The 19,926-nt window shown below is 39.5% G+C and overlaps 1 protein-coding gene across 2 annotated transcripts in view; it reads left to right on the plus strand.

Annotated features, from left to right (window-relative positions):
* The window catches only part of mapk8ip1b (mitogen-activated protein kinase 8 interacting protein 1b), a 43,406-nt gene that overhangs the window by 13,378 nt on the left and 10,102 nt on the right, over positions 1 to 19,926 (plus strand). For both annotated transcript variants that reach the window (XM_060877224.1, XM_060877230.1), the window contains exons 3-5: positions 3,027 to 3,257; positions 11,743 to 11,824; positions 13,088 to 13,930. In XM_060877224.1, the coding sequence (XP_060733207.1) occupies positions 3,027 to 3,257; positions 11,743 to 11,824; positions 13,088 to 13,930 (1,156 nt within the window). The remainder of the gene's footprint in view (positions 1 to 3,026; positions 3,258 to 11,742; positions 11,825 to 13,087; positions 13,931 to 19,926) is intronic.

A 19,926-nucleotide genomic window follows, 5' to 3' on the forward strand; every position in this document is an offset into this window, starting at 1 on the left:
GCGGCTTTAACCGAGTGAGACGCGGGAAGCTGAGGCGGGGGAAACAGAGCACACGTGGTTGTTGGGGATCTTTGTTTCGGCGGCTCGGATGCTCGTATCTCAAAAATTTGCTCATATCTCAAGCCAAAAATATGGTCGAATCACAGCTCGTATCTTGAGGTATCACTATATATATATATATATATATATATATATATATATATATATATATATATATATATACACTGGAGATCAAAATTAGAGAACAATTTATAAACAATTGAGCAATTCTGAAATAATGTCATCTTCACTGCTCAACAGTTGAAGGAGTTTTTGTCCTGTCTATACCATGCTACCAGGACACATTTTCAACAAAAAACATTTTTTTGCAGAAAACACACTGATCAAAATTAGAGAACAACAATGACTGTAGCATGGAAAAAGATTACAACAAAATTTTCTGAAGGTTACAACAGTCATCAAATAGTAGGAAGTGTACAGGCCTCTGCTCTGAATGACTTCAGCACATCTGCGGCCACAGGACAGCATTAGTCTCTCACACTGCTCTGGTGTGATTTTGGTCCACTCTTCTTCCAGTCTCCTCCACAATTCGGTGACTGTAGTGGGTTTCTTGGCCATAACTTTGTCGCCAAGGATTTTCCAGAGGTTCTCTATTGGGTTGAGATCAGAACTCTGGGCAGGCCATTTCATTATTTCAATGTTTTCAGTTTCAAGGAACTGCTTTACCCATTTTGCTGTGCGACATGGAGCGTTGTCCTGCATGAACACTGCGGGCTGATTGGGTGATGAACGCAGGGAAGGAACCATATGTTGTTGAAGAAGGTTCTGATAAACATTTGCATTCACTCTACCATGTAGCTGTATAAGAGGTCCAACTCCTGCTGCAGAAAACATGCCCCAAACCATGACACTTCCTCCTCCACTTTTCACTGACTTCTTTACACACTTTGGGTTCAGTCTTTCTCCAGTTTGTCGCCAAACATAATGTTTCCCAAATAAATTAAACTTGCTTTCATCACTGAAGTGAACTTTGGACCAGTTCTCCTCTGTCCACTCAACATGCTCCTCAGCAAAGCTTAGTCTAGCCTTTTGATTCTTTCTGCTAATGAGAAGTTTGGTCACTGCAGAGTGGGCTTTCAGTCCAAATGCTCTTAAACGTTGAGACACTGTATGATGAGACAGATCCTTACCCTGTTCAGCACTGAACTGGTGAGCAATCCCAGCTGCAGTGTGGAAACAATTGCCCATTGAGATCCTCCGCAGTATCCTGTCCTCTCTTGTATTTGTCTTCCGTGGGCAACCAGCCTTCTTGGGGGACTTGAATGAGTTTGTGATGTTGTAAAGATTCAATATTCTTGAAATCACAGATTTGGAACGACCAACTTGTCTTGCTATGGCTGATAGGGTCATCCCTTTGGCCTTCATCTGGACAACCTACTGCTGGAGGCTTTCAGTCACTTTAGAACGGCCCACCATCTTGCAGAGTCAGTGAAACTGGAAGTTAGGCTTCCAGTTAAATAGGGGTTGACAGATAATCAAGGAAATTAGCACCAGGTGCCAGATTAACACCAATAACTAGGAGGTATCTGAAAGTGTTCTCTAATTTTTATCAGTGGGTTTTCTGCAAAATAATGGTTTTTGTTGAAATGCCTTAGTTATTTTGTGGAAAAGGTGTTCTGGTAGCATGGTATAGACAGGACAAAAACTCCTTCAACTGTTGAGCAGTGAAGATGACATTATTTCAGAATTGTTCAATTGTTTATAAAGTGTTCTCTAATTTTGATCTCCAGTATATATATATATATATATATATATATATATATATATGAATGTGTGTGTGTGTAGGGGTCATCCCGGGTCACTCTGCCCCATCTCCAGTCAGTTGCCTGGCAACAAGCTCAGGATCTCTTAAAGGGCCCGGGTATGAATAAACAGAGCCATGTTTCCAAATACAGCTGTGTAAAATGTTTAGGGTGAAACATTAATGAAATAAAATGGAAAATATGACATTGAGATCCAGAGACATTTCTGCAGACTGCTTTATGTTCAACTCCATCCTTATAATTATTCATCACAAGCAAAGAAATTACAATGTTCTGAGGATATATTGAGCTAAAAAGCCTAAATAACTTAATTCACTCCCTTGACATATACACTATACATCCAAAAGTATGTCCCCACAGCCACAATTCAACATCTAGTGGAAAACCTTCCCGAAGTGAAGTGAAGCTCATTATAAGAGGAAAATCCAGAATGAGATATTTAACGAGGTCAGGGGTGCACATACAGTTGACCACATCATGCAGTTTGGTATTACATTTGAGTATCAGACTCAGAAAGAATATTAACAGATGGAGTTTCTAAGTGTCTGTCCTTCATCTGGATCTGTCAGGATGTTTTGTTATCACACACATTATATATCACAGCTTCATTATGGCTTCATTAGGTCTCTATCTATCTTCATGATCGTAGTGATGGTGTATAATGAATATATCAGCATGACACCGATTTCTCCAGCTTTTCCCCCCTCATGATTGTTTCACGCTTTATGAACACTACAGTTCAAGATGCTCTCGATATTCAGAAGTCTATATCTATGTGAAGAATAGAGCCTATTTCAATTCAATTTTCAATTCAATTAATTTGTAAAGTGATTTTAAAAATTCACATTGTCTTTCGAAAGCAGCTTTCAAAACAGAAAAATTATTTAAAAAATTAAAGTTAGAAATTAATTCCTATTTATCGCTAACACCTATCCCTGATGATCAAGCCTGAGGTGACAGTGGTGAGAAAAAGCTCCCTGAGATGATATGAGGAAGAAACCTTGAGAGATACCAGGCTCAGAAGCGAACCTTATCCTCATTTGGGTGACACTCTACAGTAAATAATGTCCTTTCTACAACCGTTTATAATAGTGCAACCGAGAGCTCCTGAGGAACTAATGGCTCTACCTCTCTCGCTCTCTCTTACTAATGTATGATTGTCTATAATTACTCAGACTGTCTCTTCTCCTCCAATCACTTTAGGGTCATGTGGTTCGGCCATCGAGTAGCATGGCTCGAAGGGCAGACCCAGGCGCAGCGGGGCATGTCTGCTCAGAAACACTTCCCATAGAGACGATCGGCGGAGCTGAGGGAACACATACTGGTGACACACACGCCACAAGTGCACGCTCCAAGGATACATATACCATGGATACCTACAGACCCAAACGGCCCACCACTCTCAACCTGTTCCCACAGGTGCCCCGCACACAGGTACAGCTACAGAGTGTGTGTGTGTGTGTGTCTGTGTGTGTGTGTGTGTGTGTGTGTGTGTGTGTATACACATGGCCTGTGTAGGAATGTGTAGTACTGATGAAGCCTGTGTACAAACGCATAGCTATAGGTACTGTGTGTGTGTGTGTCTGTGTGTGTGTGTGTGTGTGTTTGCAGTGAGTTATAAAGGCTGCTTAGAATGGCGATGGAGAAGATTGCACTCTGTGTGACTGTAGTGTGACATCACACACACATACACACACACACAAACACAATGGGATCTGTTGTTTGCAGTAAATGCATATTTTTTCTCTGTTTGTATTGCACAGACTCTGTTTATGAAAAATTGAGACTGCATTGTTTTGTGTTGTTTAAAAAGATCAAAAGAATCAGAAACACTTGTATATCGACTTTAGTGTGGGTGGAAAATATAAGCTTTAAGTTTCTTTAAGTTTTCATGTTCAGGAATACAGACACGCGCACGTTCAGGAATACACACACACGTTAAGGAATACATACACACATGTTCTGGAATACACACACACATGTTCAGGAATACACACACACATGTTAAGGAATACACACACACATGTTCAGGAATACACACACATGTTCAGGAATACCCACACACATGTTCAGGAATACAGACACACATGTTCAGAAATACACACACACATGTTCAGGAATACACACACACATGTTCAGGATCACACACATGCTCAGGAATACACACACATGTTCAGGAATACAATGATGCTCAGGAATCAACACACATGTTCAGGAATACACACACACATGTTCAGTTATACAGACACACACATGTTCAGAAATACACTGATGTTCAGGAATACACAACAATGTTCAGGAATACATACACACACATGATCTGGAATACACACACACGTTCAGGAATACACACACACACATGTTAAGGAATACACACAGACACCCATGTTCAGGAATACACACACACATGTTCAGGAATACACACACATTTTCAGGAATACACACACACATACAGTACACATGTTCAGGAATACAGACAGGAAATCAACTGCCCAGAATCTCAGTGAGTGACCCCGCTTTAAATAACTGAACTAGAAGTGGCTGCAGTCAGTAATCGGGTGTTTAGGAACCAGGTAATGTCTGGGCTGGAATCAGATGTGTGTGTCGTGTGAAGACATGGACTGGATGTGTCTCTCTGTCTTCTGTACTGATTCATGTAAATAAGTTCATTCATCATCTTAGCAGTACCTTCACTGAACAGTATTTTTTACCTGTTACATATTAACACGTGGACCTGAAGCATGCCAGAGAAATGCCTCCCAGGGTGCCAATAATTCTGGACTGCACTGAACATACTGCTGTATTTTGTTTAATTGGATTTACACATTAAAGCACCAGAGGGGTGCTTTTCTCCTACAGTGTGTGTGTGTATGTGTGTTGTGTTTTCTAACGTCTTCTTGTCATAGCCTCATAGATATTGTTGCCACGGAGACCTACCACCATCACTATCACTCTTATTGACACCAGTGAGTGTGAGTCAGCTCAATCCAAGGACACACACACACACACCTTAAATAAATTTACAGATTTATTATCATGGCTTTTGTGCCAGTGACTCTGTATAATATTACTGAAAGAGTAAATCTCTCCAGGTTCCTCCCCCTTCCCAAGAACAAGCTGGTAGGAGGATTGGTTGTGTGTGTGTGTGTTCCCTCTCTTTTCTCAGTAGTGTTTGGGATAGAGTCTCCAGTGTCAGTCCTTCATAACAGACAAAGATATAGAAAATGAGTACTTTGCAAATTCTCTCCATATATAAAGTAGTGTATGTCTCCAGTGTCTTTTCTTTGTTTTTTTTTGTTCTTCTCTACTATTAGCAATTTTTTTTCACTACATGTCATACTGTGTATGATTGTGTGTGACAAATAAAATTTAAATTTGATTTGAATTTTATCTGATTGCTAATTAATAATATCAGCTCGGGGGCGCTAGTGGGACCTCGCTGAAGATGGCCGCTTAATTTGGTAGCTCTGTGCTGGTTCCCTTTTCTTTTTTATTTACCTTTGGTTAATCCTTTTTATGCTCAAAGTGTGTTGTACAATCATCGAACATTAATGTCGAAGAACGAAGAAACGCGTGATTTTCCACTTTTCACGTCCTCCCGGCCCTCCAGAAGCGTTAAGAAAAAACCAGCTGAGACGGAGGAGGCCTCGTCAGACCCAATGGATGCCATGTTGGCCGAAATTCGCTCGCTGGGAACCAGTCTGGGCAATATTGACGGTAGACTAAGTGCAATTGACAACCGTTTGGACAATATCTCTACTTCAGTTACCTCAATACAGGAAGCCCTTTCTAACTTATCCGGCAGAGTGGCGTCAAACGAGTCGCGTTTGACCGAGGCTGAAGCGAGAATCTCCACCGCTGAGGAGAGTATGCTAACACATGAGAGAAAAATCACATCTCAAGACAAAGATTTAGCATTACTCCGAGCTAAAGTAGACGACCTGGAGAACCGGGGCAGGCGCAAAAACTTGAGAGTCGTCGGCCTCCCTGAGAAGGCTGAGGGCTCTGAACCTATCGCGCAGTTTCTTACCAGAATGTTGCCGAAGTGGCTGGACCTCACAGCCGATCCACATTTTGAGATCGAAAGAGCTCATAGATCTCTCGGCTCTGCCTCGGAAGCAAACCGCGCTCCACGAAGTGTTCTGGTTCGCTTCTTACGTTACGCGGATAAGGAGATAATACTGCAAGCAGCGCGGAAAAAACGCAACATCAGCCATGAAGGGTCGCAGCTGCGTTTCTTTCAGGATGTATCTGCTGAAGTGCTGAGGAAACGTCGGGAGTTCGACGATGTTAGGAGAACGCTGTCCGCTCGCGATATGTTCAGAGGCTTCGCTTATCCTGCTAAACTTCGCTGCCTTCACGGAACACAGTTGCATCTTTTTTCCTCCCCAGCGGACGTCACAGAATTTCTGAAGGCTTTAGAGGATAAGTAATGTTCGGATACTGCAACATAGGCATAAGTTTATTAAGCTGAAACTTGTTTATCAGCACGCTCGAGTATTTTATTGTATTGACTTTTAGTAACCCAGGGATCACTTATTTTGAAGTGTTACCAAGTTATTTTGTTATTTTCTTTATCTTACTGACATCTTTGTTTTATAATAACTACAAGAAGATCGCTTTTGGTGAGGTCACGTGCTATTAGTTAAATGCTCACGCCTGGGACGTTGAACTTAGGAGATGGGAACCGGTCTTTAGCGCCCGCGCGCCCCCTATGGGCACCACTCTGTATCAATACTGGGTATGGGGTATCATTATCCTAGGCTCGGTACCAGTTGGGTACAGTTTCATTTCTATAGCTGTGCCTCGTCGTTTGGGGACGAGGCTGGAGGGCGGGGGGAGGGGGTTTGGGGTTCTGTGTGTTTTGTTTTGTGTATATAAATGCAAAAACTTCCTTGGTCGGTTCTACACATGTTTCAGATTTAATACAGTCTTAAGTGTTCAGTTTTTAGTTCTTTTGGTTATTCTATGACTACGCACAATACAGCCAGGTTTGTCACATGGAATGTTAAAGGGCTAGGACATGTGATTAAGAGGAGAAAGATACTAACCTATCTTAAAAAGCAGAAAACTACAATTGCCATGCTTCAAGAGACACATTTATCTGATTCAGAACATTTAAAACTAAAACAAGATTGGGTAGGACAGATATTTTTCTCATCCTGTAAAGCAAACACCAGGAGGAGGGGCACAATTATTTTAATTAGTAAACACTTCCCCTTTATTTTAGACCAACAGATTACCGACCCGGACGGAAGATATGTTTTAATTACAGGTACGGCATATGGTCAACCTATTGTCATACTGAATGTTTACGCTCCGAATGAAGATTCACCTGAATTCATGTCTAAAACCATACTTTTGTTTAACCAGTACTGTAAGGGCTTGGGAGTCTGCGCCGGTGATTTTAACTGTGTTATGGACCAAAAAATGGATAAGTCTACTTCAGACTCAGCCACTAATCTTAGATCATCCCTGGTCCTTAGAGAACTTTGCAATGAGTCTGGCATTATCGATGTCTGGCGAGAATTTAACAGGGGGAGTAAAGAATACACTTTTTACTCTAACCCCCACGGATCCTATTCAAGATTAGACTACATTCTGATTCATACCCAATATCTTCACGCAGTGTCTGCTTGCCAAATTGGTCCAATCATTCTGTCCGATCATGCTCCAGTCCAGCTGGATATGATGTTATGCGAACACAGGACTACAAAGGTCTGGAGATTAAATTCCTCCACGTTGAACGATTTGGCATTTTGTGAATTGGTTAGGGACGGATTAAAAAACTATTGGACAGACAATGAGAATTCACCTGTATCATCTGCAACTATTTGGGACGCTGCGAAGGCTACAATTAGAGGGCATATTATATCTTATAATTCGGCACGCAGACAGGCTTGGTCCAAAAAAAGACAGAACCTTGAAAAGGAAGTAAAAAGATTGGAGTGTCTACACAGTACAGTCCCTACTCAGACAAATTGGGCCCAACTATGTCGAGTCAGAGCTGAACTTAATCTGGATCACACAAACCATATTAAAAAGCTTATATTCCTTTCTAAGCAAAAATATTATGAATATGCAAATAAACCTAACAGATTACTGGCCCACCAAATAAAAAAAACACAAAGTGAAAGAACAATTAAGTCAATGAAGTCCCCGGATGGCTCAACCACATACAATGCTACTTCGATTAACGATTTATTCAGGGATTTCTACGAAACGTTGTATAAATCGCAAGTCACGGCTAAGCAATTTGATATTACCAGATTTTTAGACGGTATCCCTCTTATGACTATTTCCGAAGATGATAGAGTATTTTTGGATTCACCCCTGTCACCGGAAGAAATCTTCAGTGCAATTCAATCTATGCCCGCCAATAAATCTCCAGGTCCTGACGGATTCCCCTGTGAGTTTTACAAAAAGTTTTGGCCTGAACTCTCTCCTATCTTAATGCCCGCTCTTCAAGACTTACTAGACCATGGAGTGGCTCCCGAGTCGTGGAAAACGGCGTCAATTTGTTTAATTCCGAAAAAAGGAAAAGACCTTCAAGAATGCGCCTCTTACAGGCCAATAAGTCTCCTGAATACCGATTATAAAATACTTGCTAAGGTCCTTGCTCGTAGGCTTGAAACAGTATTGCCATATATCATTAAGCCGGACCAGACAGGATTCATAAAATCACGTTTTGGCACAGATAATATTCGCCGACTCTTGAACATCATGGATTCAATACATGCACGTAAACTCCCTGCCCTTATTATCTCCCTGGATGCGGAAAAAGCCTTCGACAGAGTCGAATGGGATTTTCTTTTTGCCACTCTCAAGAAATTTAACTTAGGTCCTAAATTCACCGATTTGATAAGATTGCTTTATACTAATCCACGAGCTACAGTCACTACGAATGGTTTGATCTCGAAACCCTTTGTCATAGAAAGAGGTACGAGGCAGGGGTGTCCTCTTTCACCCCTGCTTTTCGCCCTCGTAATCGAACCACTGGCTGAATCTATAAGGCAGTGCCAACATCTTTCTGGTATAACGGTGGGAGATGAGGAACATCGGATTTCTTTATATGCAGATGACGTACTGCTGTATATTTCTGAACCAGAGAAGTCCGTTCCAGCAATATTAAAGTGTATTTCAGAATATAGTAGCTTATCTGGATATAAAATTAATTTGTCAAAATCCATGGCGCTTTCCCTTAAAATTTCTGCTCCAAATGATCTTTCATCTCTCTCACCCTTCAAAATAACTACTGTTGGTTTTAAATATCTTGGCATATTCATCACACCATTATTTACAGATTTATTTAGAACGAATTATGCCCCTCTTCTGGATTCCATTAAAAAAGACCTTAACACCTGGCGGACACTCCCCATTTCTTTTCTGGGCAGGATTAACGTGATCAGAATGAATATTCTACCTAAGTTTCTATATTTGTTCCAATCCCTACCATGTCATTTACCAAATGTTTTCTTTAAAGACATCAATAAGCACTTTTCTAAATTCATCTGGAACCACAAGATGCCTCGAATTAGTTTTAACAAATTAATGAACCCAAAGGATAAGGGAGGAGTCGCCTTACCGAACTTTCGTCTGTACTACTGGTCAGCACAGGTGAGGCATATGGTTAGTTGGTACAATGAAAGGACCGACTCTAGATGGCTTAATCTGGAAGCAAGGGCTTGTGCTCCTCTCCCAATAAAATTTCTGCCTTTTATTGCAAATACCAAAAAGCTTAAATGTACCTCAACAAGTTTCACCATTTCGAACACCCTTCAGACATGGAGAGACATTAAACTGTATCTTAAGATTCCAGCTGAACTCACACTTTTCTCACCTATTGCTTTTAATCCTGACTTCCCTATATCTCTGCAAAATATCGGCCTTTCAGTCTGGTCTAACTTAGGGATCTCGCAATTATCTTGTTTCTTTTCAGGCGAGGCATTAAAATCCTTCCAAGAAATATCGCACCAATATAGTATACCACAGTCCCATTTTTTTAAATACCTTCAGCTGCGTCATTTCATAAAACCTCTGTCCGACAATGGTAAGCTGAGACGTGATCTTACTGACATAGAACAGGTTATAATAAAAAGCAATCTCTCTAAGGGGTTAATATCTAAAATATACAATGCTTTGGTTGATACGTGTACTTCCTCCTTAGAGGGGTTGAAAAAAGTGTGGGAAAAAGACCTGGGCCACGGAATTGCCGATATGGACTGGTCCACCATATGTAACAATTTGTTCCCTAAATGTACATCTTTGGGGATTCACGAACTCAACTACAGATTTTTTAACAGAGTTTACCTTACACCTTCTCGTTTAAGAAAGATTTACAAAGACTCCTCTGATCTCTGTTTTAATTGCAAGAAACACAAAGGTACATTCCTTCACTGCTTCTGGTATTGTGACAAAATCTTTTCTTTTTGGACTAAAGTACATCATTTTTTACAAAGGCTCCTTAAGTTGAAATTTTGTTTCTCACTGGAATTGTATCTGCTGTATAGTGGAATTGAGACTGTGTTTGACTTCCACACAAGACAACTGTTTTTAAATCTGGTGTACCTGGCAAAGAAATGTATATTGTTATTGTGGTCTTCTCCTCAGGTACCTTCTGTTAAAATGTGGCTGTCCCAAATGTCCATATTACTTCCACTTGAGAAACTCACTTATGACATACACCAAAAGTCTAATGACTTTTGGCAGATATGGACACCTCTCTGGTACCACATTAATAACCTCTCTTGATCCTCTGTGTTACAGTGTGCATTTTGTTATTGGCCTGAATGTGCTCTCTTTTTTTTTCACCTGATTGTCCATTTTTAATTGCTTTTTATTGTATACTTGAGACTGTATCGCTATGTTCATGTACATCTGAGTAACCGACCAATAATAAAAAAAATAAAAAAAAAAAAAAAAAATAATATCAGCTCCTATATTAATGTAACCGTATTACATAATACGGAATTATGCCTTAAAAACGTCCATTATGTTTATATTTTTTCATATATTTTAACAGTTAAATATTTTTCTATGATAAAATATAAAGTGTTAAATAATCTGGCTCAAACATCAAAACACTGAAAGGGTTCAAACATCATTCAGCAGTGTGTTATCTAATGTCGGTGTATTTAGTCTCTGTTCGTGTTGAGCTGTATTTAGGGTGTAATTTGGGAGTGTGTTTGGGGTGTTACATGGAAACAGGTTGTCTTTAAGGTTTTTGAGATGGTAACATTTTGAGATGTTTAATGGAGTCTGATGGGAAATTAGGGCAATTTGACTCCCTGTGCCAAAGCTGTCCACAATTGGCTCTCTGTTATGGCTGTAGGGGGCGAATGACAGAGAGGAGAATGTAAAGAGGGCAGTGAAGAGAGAGAGGGAGAGAGAGAGAGGGTGAGAGAGAGAGGGTGAGAGAGAAAGTGAGAGAGAGAGATGGAACAAGTCCAGTCTCTAATGAATGCTTTACACGTCTCACAGGCAAGACAAAGGCCTGCTCACACACTGGGGCTCCTGGGAGTTGAGGGATTTTGTGGGCTGTGTTTATTATTTATTATGAGATAAAGAGACACAAATTAGAAACAAAAATTCTTGTTGAGGCTGTAGTTAATGAGTCACTATAGTATTATTACAGTATATAGGGAGAGTCACGCTTAGTTAGTGCTGGTCCATCAGGAAACATTCCATGTGTGTGTGTCTGTGTGTGTGTGTGTCTCTGTGTGTATGTGTGTGTGTGTGAGAGAGAGAGAGAGAGAGTTTATCTCTCCATCTTTTCCCTTTTCTATTCTTATTTGCTTCACTTCACTTTGCTTCACATGCACACATATGCACACACCAATCAGGACTGTGCTCTTACTCTCTTTCCCCCTTTCCCCCTTCTCTCTCTCTCTCTCTCTCTCTCTCTCTCACTGACACACAGGACACACTAAACAACAATTCGTTTGGAAAGAAGTACAGCTGGCAGGAGAAAGTCTCACACTCGACTTCACCACAAAAAGCAGGTGAGTTCTTCTATCTGTCCATCATCATTTAGATAATGCAGTGATCTGTACAGCAGAGCTCCTGCTCACCTACAGCACCGGCTCATGTTGCCTCTGGTCTGTGTAGTGAATACATGTGATGCTGATACAGCTGATTAAGCCTTCTGTTGATTAAGCCTTCTGGTTCACCAAAATGCGTTAACCATCAACATTAACTATCTACTTAAATGACTGAAACAGTGCCATCATGAACCTAACAAAATGTCGAGTTTCTATTTCTCTTAGCTAATGTGCTACTTTCCGTCCAGCAGGAAATGTTAAGGGAGCTAAACTGTAGGTGAGCTATTTATTAAGTAATCTACATTAAAATAAAATTTATTTGTATAATTCCCATTGTCTCAAAGCAGCTTTACAGAAGTATAGAAAAAGAAGAGAGGGAAAAAAGAAATAAATATATAATAAGAAGAAGAAAAAATAAGAATAAATTTAAGTAAATGAATATATACAATTAAAGTTTAAAATTAATTTAAAAATATTGATTTAAAATTTCAAATATATATCTATCCCTATCTATCTATCCCTAAACCCATTGTAATCTAGCTAACTAGCTAACATTAATTATGTATCACATAACTGGCTACAACAGACAAAAATTAAAAGTATTAATATTATTTTTAGCCTTGATGCCCGATGAGGCCTGAGATAGGCACAGGCTCCCCGTGACCCGACGTAGTTCGGATAAGCGGTAGAAAATGAATGAATGAATGAATGAATGAATTAATTAATATTATTTTTATTATTGTTATTATAACACGGTGTGCAACTCAAAACAATAAAATCCTTCGGGATAGTTATACTGTGGAGCAGCTGCGTGACTGGATCTTATGCAGATGGATTCAGTAAACAAGCAGAACAACGCTGATTCATCACCCGCAGTTTAGCAGCTCATCATTTGTTGGACTTTTATTATCCATGAGACAAAAGGACACGAGAGGAAGTTGAGCACACACTGACACACTCGCTCGCCGACTCACACAGGCGGTTTTACACTGGGTTTGAGGGACATGCTCACTTCTTCTCTCATTACTTGTGCATCAATGTAATGAAATATAAGTGTTCTATCATGAACATGTGATAAAAATATAGAAAAGTGTCTTAAGTTAATATTTTAGCCTTATTCTCCATCTAACTGTAATTCTGCTTCTGATTGTTTAGATGACTGATGTTTTGTGTGTGTGTGTGTGTGTGTGTGTGTGTGTGTGTGTGTGTGTGTGTGTGTGTCAGGTGACCTGACATCTCGTGAGCACATCTGTTTAAGTGATGAGGACAAAATCAAGACAGAAACCAAAGATTGCGGCACCTCGACAGACACGCCCAACAAACGGCCAGCTCTCAGACAGGCTGCTCTGTCCGTAGCTCCGCCCAATACGGGTAGCACGTGTGAAGAGCCCGGGCATCGTGAGCGTATTCGATATCACACAGATCTGTGCGTAGGGCCTACTGAGGAGATTTATCTGACTCCTGACAGACCAGGCCGCATGTCAGCCATCACAGACGACGAGGCCCCGCCTCCTTATCACCCACCACTTCAGGGAAAGGCGAACGCACCTATCATGGAGGACAATGAGGAAGAGCCTCCGCCTTCTTATGCGTCCTGTGTGGCAGCTTCTGCATCACTTGACCTCAAGAGTAGGAGAAAAATAAACAGCCTAGAAAATGCAGAGCTTAGGAGGAGAGGAAGGAAAGAAGAGGAAACGGAGGAGGAAGACGAAGAGAAAAGTAGGATTTTTTCAAACGGACTCTCGTACGATTCAGTAAAATACACGCTGGTGGTGGACGAGGATGCACAACTGGAGCTTGTGAGCCTGAAAGATTGCTTTCACAGCTACAGCGATGACAGCGACTCGGCCACGGTCTACGATAACTGCGTCTCGTCACCATATGGTGAGGAATTCGAGGATGAGGAAGTGGATGTAGATGATCTGCGTGCTGCCAGAGGGGCGAGAATGGGTGGAGCAAGACGGGAGGCTACTGCTTACTTATCAGAAGACTCCACGCCCGAGGCGGATATTCCATTTTCTAGAAAGTTCCTCAACGTCTTTATGAACGGGCGATCACGCTCTTCCAGTAAGTGCTAGCGTTTTGTTTAGGGATGGAGGTGTAGTGTTCATACTGAAACATACTGACTCTGATACCAACATAGAAAGCCTAGCGTGTCTGTGTTGTCATGCTAATGAACAGATGTCAAGCCACTAGCTTCCTTTACCACAAGCAACCTGATAAAACTCTGCTTTAATAGATCAGTCAGCTGTATCTGTGAGCATGGTCAAAATAATGAGCTAAAAGTGCCATGAAATTATGCACACACAGAAGTGGAGTGAAGCGAGTGTTCAGATACACTGTAAAACCACCATAAGGGAATCATTACTAGCTAAAGCTGAGGTAAAAAAAAAAAATTGTCCTAGCTCGATAGTATGTTAGGCTTCAACAGTGTCTGTAGTCATCCTCTTATCTTTTTTTTTTTTTATCTTTTTTTTTTTGGGAATTATTGCAATAATATTATTGCAAACAAAATCAAATAACAATACATAATCCCATTTTGGTTTTACATGAAAAAGGAGTAAAGTAAAAGAATTACAAGAATAACAATAATAAAAAGGAAGTAAAAAAGGAAAATCAGAAAACAAACCACCCACCACCTGCCCACCCCGGGTCCTGGCCCTTTTTAATTATTGAGTACCAATCATTTTAATTTTACAAAAGAAAAGAAAACCTAATCCGGCAAAACCTGAAGGCCTATGAAATATGAGATAAACGGTTGCCATTTATGAAAAAAACTGGAGGTATTACCTCTAATCGTATATTTAATTTTCTCAAGCTTAATAAAAAACGCTGTATCCTTTAGCCATTGTGAGTGAGATGGTGGGACTGAGGACTTCCACTGAAGAAGAAGGCGACGTCTGGCCAACAATGACGTACTGTAAAGCTAATAACTTCTTTTTGCATAGAGTTTAACTGAGATGCTTCATCTGGAAGTCCAAATATAGCAATCACTGGGCAGGGTTGCAAATGTACTCCCAGAATAGTGGACATTGTACTGAAATAATCCGACCAATAATTATATAGTCGTGGACAGAAAAAAAACATGTGACTCAGGTGGCATTGTGCGCTAGAGCATCTGTCACATTTGTCCTCGACATCTGGGTAAATTTGAGACAATCTATATTTAGAAAAATGCACCCCATAAATGACCTTATACTGGATGAGTGCGAGACGAGCACATGAGACATTACCAAAGCCATTTACAACACTATCCCACCACCCGTCCCCAAGCTGAAGTCCCAGTTCGCCCTCCCAAGCAGCCTTTGTTTTGGAGGTAGATTGGTCACAGAAATCCAGAATATGTTTATAGATCTCAGAGACAGCACCTTTTCCTTGTGATTTATACGTAAGCAACCCTTCCCATTGTTGGAGAGGTGGTGTTGTACCCTTAAAAGGGAAAATGTAACGGGAGAAGGTTAAAGAAACACGCACACGCAGCTCTTGCCTTCACTCATCTGTATTGAATGAGTTTTTAACAATGTATATAAGAAAACATACATTCAACATTCGTGCACTCATCCGATTTAGAACCAAAGTCACAAGCACCTTCTTAATGCTTTCTAAAATATCCTTTTTACTCAATTACCATATGAAATGTGAATTGTTTTAAACAAAGATATCAAATGACATTTTAAATACTCCTTTTTAGATGAGTTCTCACCCTTATAGTGTTAAATACACAAGCTTTACAGCAAAATATATAATGTGAACGTAGCAGTAACTAGCTTAAACACAAATGACACAGTAAACACTCGTATTTTGGTGGGACACTGTTAACACAGAACTTTTTTTAAACAATGCAAAAACATCTCTTTTACTCATATAAAACGTCAATACCATAACAAAGTGTATTATTAACATGGTGTTAATATCTACATTGTTTTGTGAGTGGTAACTACCTTAAAAGGGAAAATGTAACGGGAGAAGGTTAAAGAAACACGCACACGCAGCTCTTGCCTTCACTCGTCTGTAGTGAATGAGGAAGAGGCGCGCGCGCAAGCAATTTCCCTCCCCCTACCGAAGCCCCGAGGCATCACCAACACATTGACGAGTAATCAACCCAGACAGATAAGGATCAGCATTTTCTGCATTCCACTTCTTAATATTACTCGTTGTCTAATTTTTAACAGTGACAAACTTAATACACATTCTAATATAACCATGAATATAACAGACTTGTAAATTAAATAATGAGTTAGAAACACACTTGTCACATAGGCGCTGAGGGAAAGCCAGGAAAACTTTATTGAACAAAATGCCTAACTTGAAAATATCTAAAGAGGTGGCTGGCAAAACTGTTAAAAAATCCCTCTGTGTAAAAGTCAAGAAAACAGTGTATACCTTTGCTATACCACACTGAGAAAAAAGAATCCAGACATGAGGGGGGAAAAAGATGATTGCTACATAACGGACCTAAAGGAGAAGCAGTTACAAACTTGAAACGTTTCCTAAATTGATACCAGATTTTTAGAGTATTAAACACAACAGAATTTTTAACATATAAAGAAGTTTTAATTGGAAGAGAAGAGTATATAAGAGCAGGTATAGAGGATGAGGAAGAACATGACTGAGCTTCTAACTTACACCATGCTAAATGAGCTGACTCAACCCAGCACCGAAAATTTGGTAGTGCCAGACCACCGCTAGACTTACATCTCTGGAGTAATGACTTACGCACCCTGGGACATCCCCCAGACCAAATGAAAGCATTAATCGTTTTATCTAATGAGTCAAAGAAATGTTTAGGTAAGAACAACGGGATTGGTAGAAATAAAAAAAGAAATTTAGGCAGAACATTCATTTTGATAGCATTAATCTTCCCAATCAGAGACAAAGGCAGACTATTCCATCTACTGTATGAAGGTCAGACTTCATTTTAGTTACGAGTGGAGTAAAATTTGCAGAAAAAGACCTGAAAATGTATGTCACATTAATACCAAGGTAACTAAATCCAGTGGGACTGATTTTGAAGGGCATGTCCAGATGCTTAAGTTGCAAAGCAGTTGTGTTAATTGAATAACATTCACTCTTCTGAAAATGTAATTTATATCCAGAAAAGGAGCTGAATGTATCAAGAGTGGACAAGATACCAGGTAGACCAGATACAGGGTCAGATACATAGAGCAACAAATCATCTGCATACAACGATAGTCTGTGTTCGATGCCGTTTCTAGTGACGCCTTTAAATGAAGTAGAGGATCGTAATGAAATGGCCAATGCCTCAATGGCCAAGGCAAATAAAGATGGAGAGAGTCCCACGTTTCAATGGAAAATACTCTGAGCGCACATTGTTTGTTTGAATACTGGCTTGAGGTGATGTATAAAGTAATTTCACCCAACTAATAAATTTATTACCAAAACCTAATTTTTTTAATACAGCAAATAAATACTTCCACTCTACCCTATCAAATGCTTTTTCGGCATCCATTGAAATCACAATCTCAGGTACCGTTTTGGAATGTACTGTATGAATAATATTTAAAAGAGTGCGAGTATTAAAAAATAAATGACGTCCCTTAATAAAACCGTTTTGCTCCTCAGAAATAATGCTGGGCAACACTCTCTCTAGCCGCAGAGCTATAGTTTGTGCCAGAACTTTAACATCAGCATTTAACAAAGATAGAGGCCTATAGGAACCACATAAAGTTGGATCTTTATCACTCTTCAAAAGAAGAGCTATCGAAGCTTGGGTCATAGTAGTTGGGAGCAAACCATTTTCCAAGGATTCATTAAACACTGACAGAAGTAGAGGTGCTAATTTATTAACAAATTTTTTGAAGAACTCAATAGGATACCCATCAGGTCCCGGGGCTTTATTGGACTGCATCGCTTTAATCGAGAATTTTATTTCTTCAAGGGAGAGTGGGGCATCTAGTTCATGTACACGGTCAGAATCAATGGTTGGGTTTTTAAGGTTGTCTAAAAACTGATTCATAATAGCAGTATCGGCCAGAAATTCAGATTTATACAAAGAGGTATAAAACGATTTGAACATGGCATTAATTTCCACTGGGTCTGTAACAATTAATATTATTATTAATTTTAGGTATCAAACATGAGGCAGATTGTCGTTTCAATTGGTGAGCCAATAGTCGATTCGCTTTATCCCCATGTTCATAGTAAGTGCCGCGTGTCTGCAATAACAATCGCTCTACTTCCCTAGTGGAGATAAGATCAAATTCTGTCTTAAGGTTAAGACGTTTCTTAAACAGTTCTGGGGAGGGATTAGATGCACACTCTTGGTTAAGGATACCAATAGCAGAAGTACTGTTAATTTCGTCACCTATTTTTAATTTAGTCTTAGTCTTGTGCCAAATGTCCTTGTTAGTTTTAGTCATATTTAGTCATTCACATATCTTTTTTGTTAGTCTGAGTTTTAGTCGACTAAAAGTCTCGGCATTTTAGTCTAGTTTTAGTCAAAAGAAAACTCAAGGTATCTTAGTCAAGTTTTAGTCGACTAAAAGTCTTTTAATTTTAGTCTAGTTTTAGTCAAAAATTGTAGCTTGACCACGTCTGGAATCTATTGTAAGAATAAATACAACGAGGCCTCATTAAATGCAATAATATCAGGAACACAAGTGTTATAGTGGAAATAAATAACTTAATGAAAAGCCTAAGATCAAACCTGTAGGTGTATATATATAAATTACCGACTTAATGCAAGTTATACATGGTATTGCACACACCATTATTGATGATATTTGGAGCAATATTACATGTAATTGTTAAACTTGATTCCCTTACATATACATTTGCTTTTAAGCCTAATTATTCATTTTGATTATGATGTGATTGTGACAGAGGCGTGGTAAGAGGTTTCAGGTTGGGGGTGCTGAGTTTTTTCTGTCACCACTTTTGAATAAGAAACAATATCAAGGCTATAAAACTTGTGAAAACTCCGCAAATCACAAAAGTATCAGTGAGAAGTTGAGAACACTCGTTTAAACAGTGCATGCACTCGAACTTGACTGCACATCACATTTTTTACTTTATTGATACTGCTTTTAATCGTAGTGCAAAGACCGGTCATCGGGACATAAGCTGTCATGTACAATAAAAGAGCCTGTGCAGCGACAGGAAATATAATTTAACACAAAAAGCTGCCTAGACCAGGGGTGGACTTGCACTCAGGATTTTTTATTTATTTATTTATTTATTTATTTTTTGAGCGGCGTGTGGACGAATTCTTTCTACGCACACACTATTTTATTTCTTGATAACAGACCGCTGCGAACTATAACACACCATTGCCATGAAAAACAGAGCGTTGCCATGGACACACAGGATTCTAACCGTAGAGACAGAGCACACTGTTTTCTTAGGCAGAAACAATGAAATTGTTTTTAAATCAATAAACTCCTTTTTAAATCATCATTTTGTGTCACATTATTGATTTATTTGGTAGGTAGCAATATAATAAGCGGGATCCGCTTCGCAGACCTGTAACTTGAACAACAGCGCGAAGCCGCAAACTCGTTCTGAATATTTTAAAGGCGTAACAGCTGATGAAAAATCAGAGACAATTGTAGACGAAAATGAAGAGAGATTTTATCTTAGTTTTTATTTTATACAAAACATTTTCGTCTCGTCTTTTTTCGTCAACAATAATGCATGTTAACTTAGTCTTAGTCAGCGTTTTTGGACAGTGGTGCAATCTTGTCATCGTCTCGTCTTAGTCATGAAAAAAAAGGTTGTTGAACATATTTCGTCTCGTCTCGTCTGACGAAATTAACACTAAGCAGAAGTGAGTTCTGTAAGCTTGGCCTTATGTTTTTTATTATAATAAGAAGAGTATGAAATAATATGCCCCTAAGGAAAGCCTTAAGTGACTCCCAAAGTAAAGATGATGATGTAAGTTCGTTCTGATTAAAAAGGAGAAACTCATCAATAGAATTAGCCAGAAATTCACAAATTGTGTTATCTGCCAACAATAGACAATTAAATCTCCAAAGGGGGGAGTAGATCTCTGTGTGGACAGCTGAATATCCAGAAATAGTGGTGCATGATCTGATATTAAAATA

Source organism: Tachysurus vachellii, chromosome 1 (assembly GCF_030014155.1).
Source record: "Tachysurus vachellii isolate PV-2020 chromosome 1, HZAU_Pvac_v1, whole genome shotgun sequence".
In the NCBI taxonomy this organism is placed as follows: domain Eukaryota; kingdom Metazoa; phylum Chordata; class Actinopteri; order Siluriformes; family Bagridae; genus Tachysurus; species Tachysurus vachellii.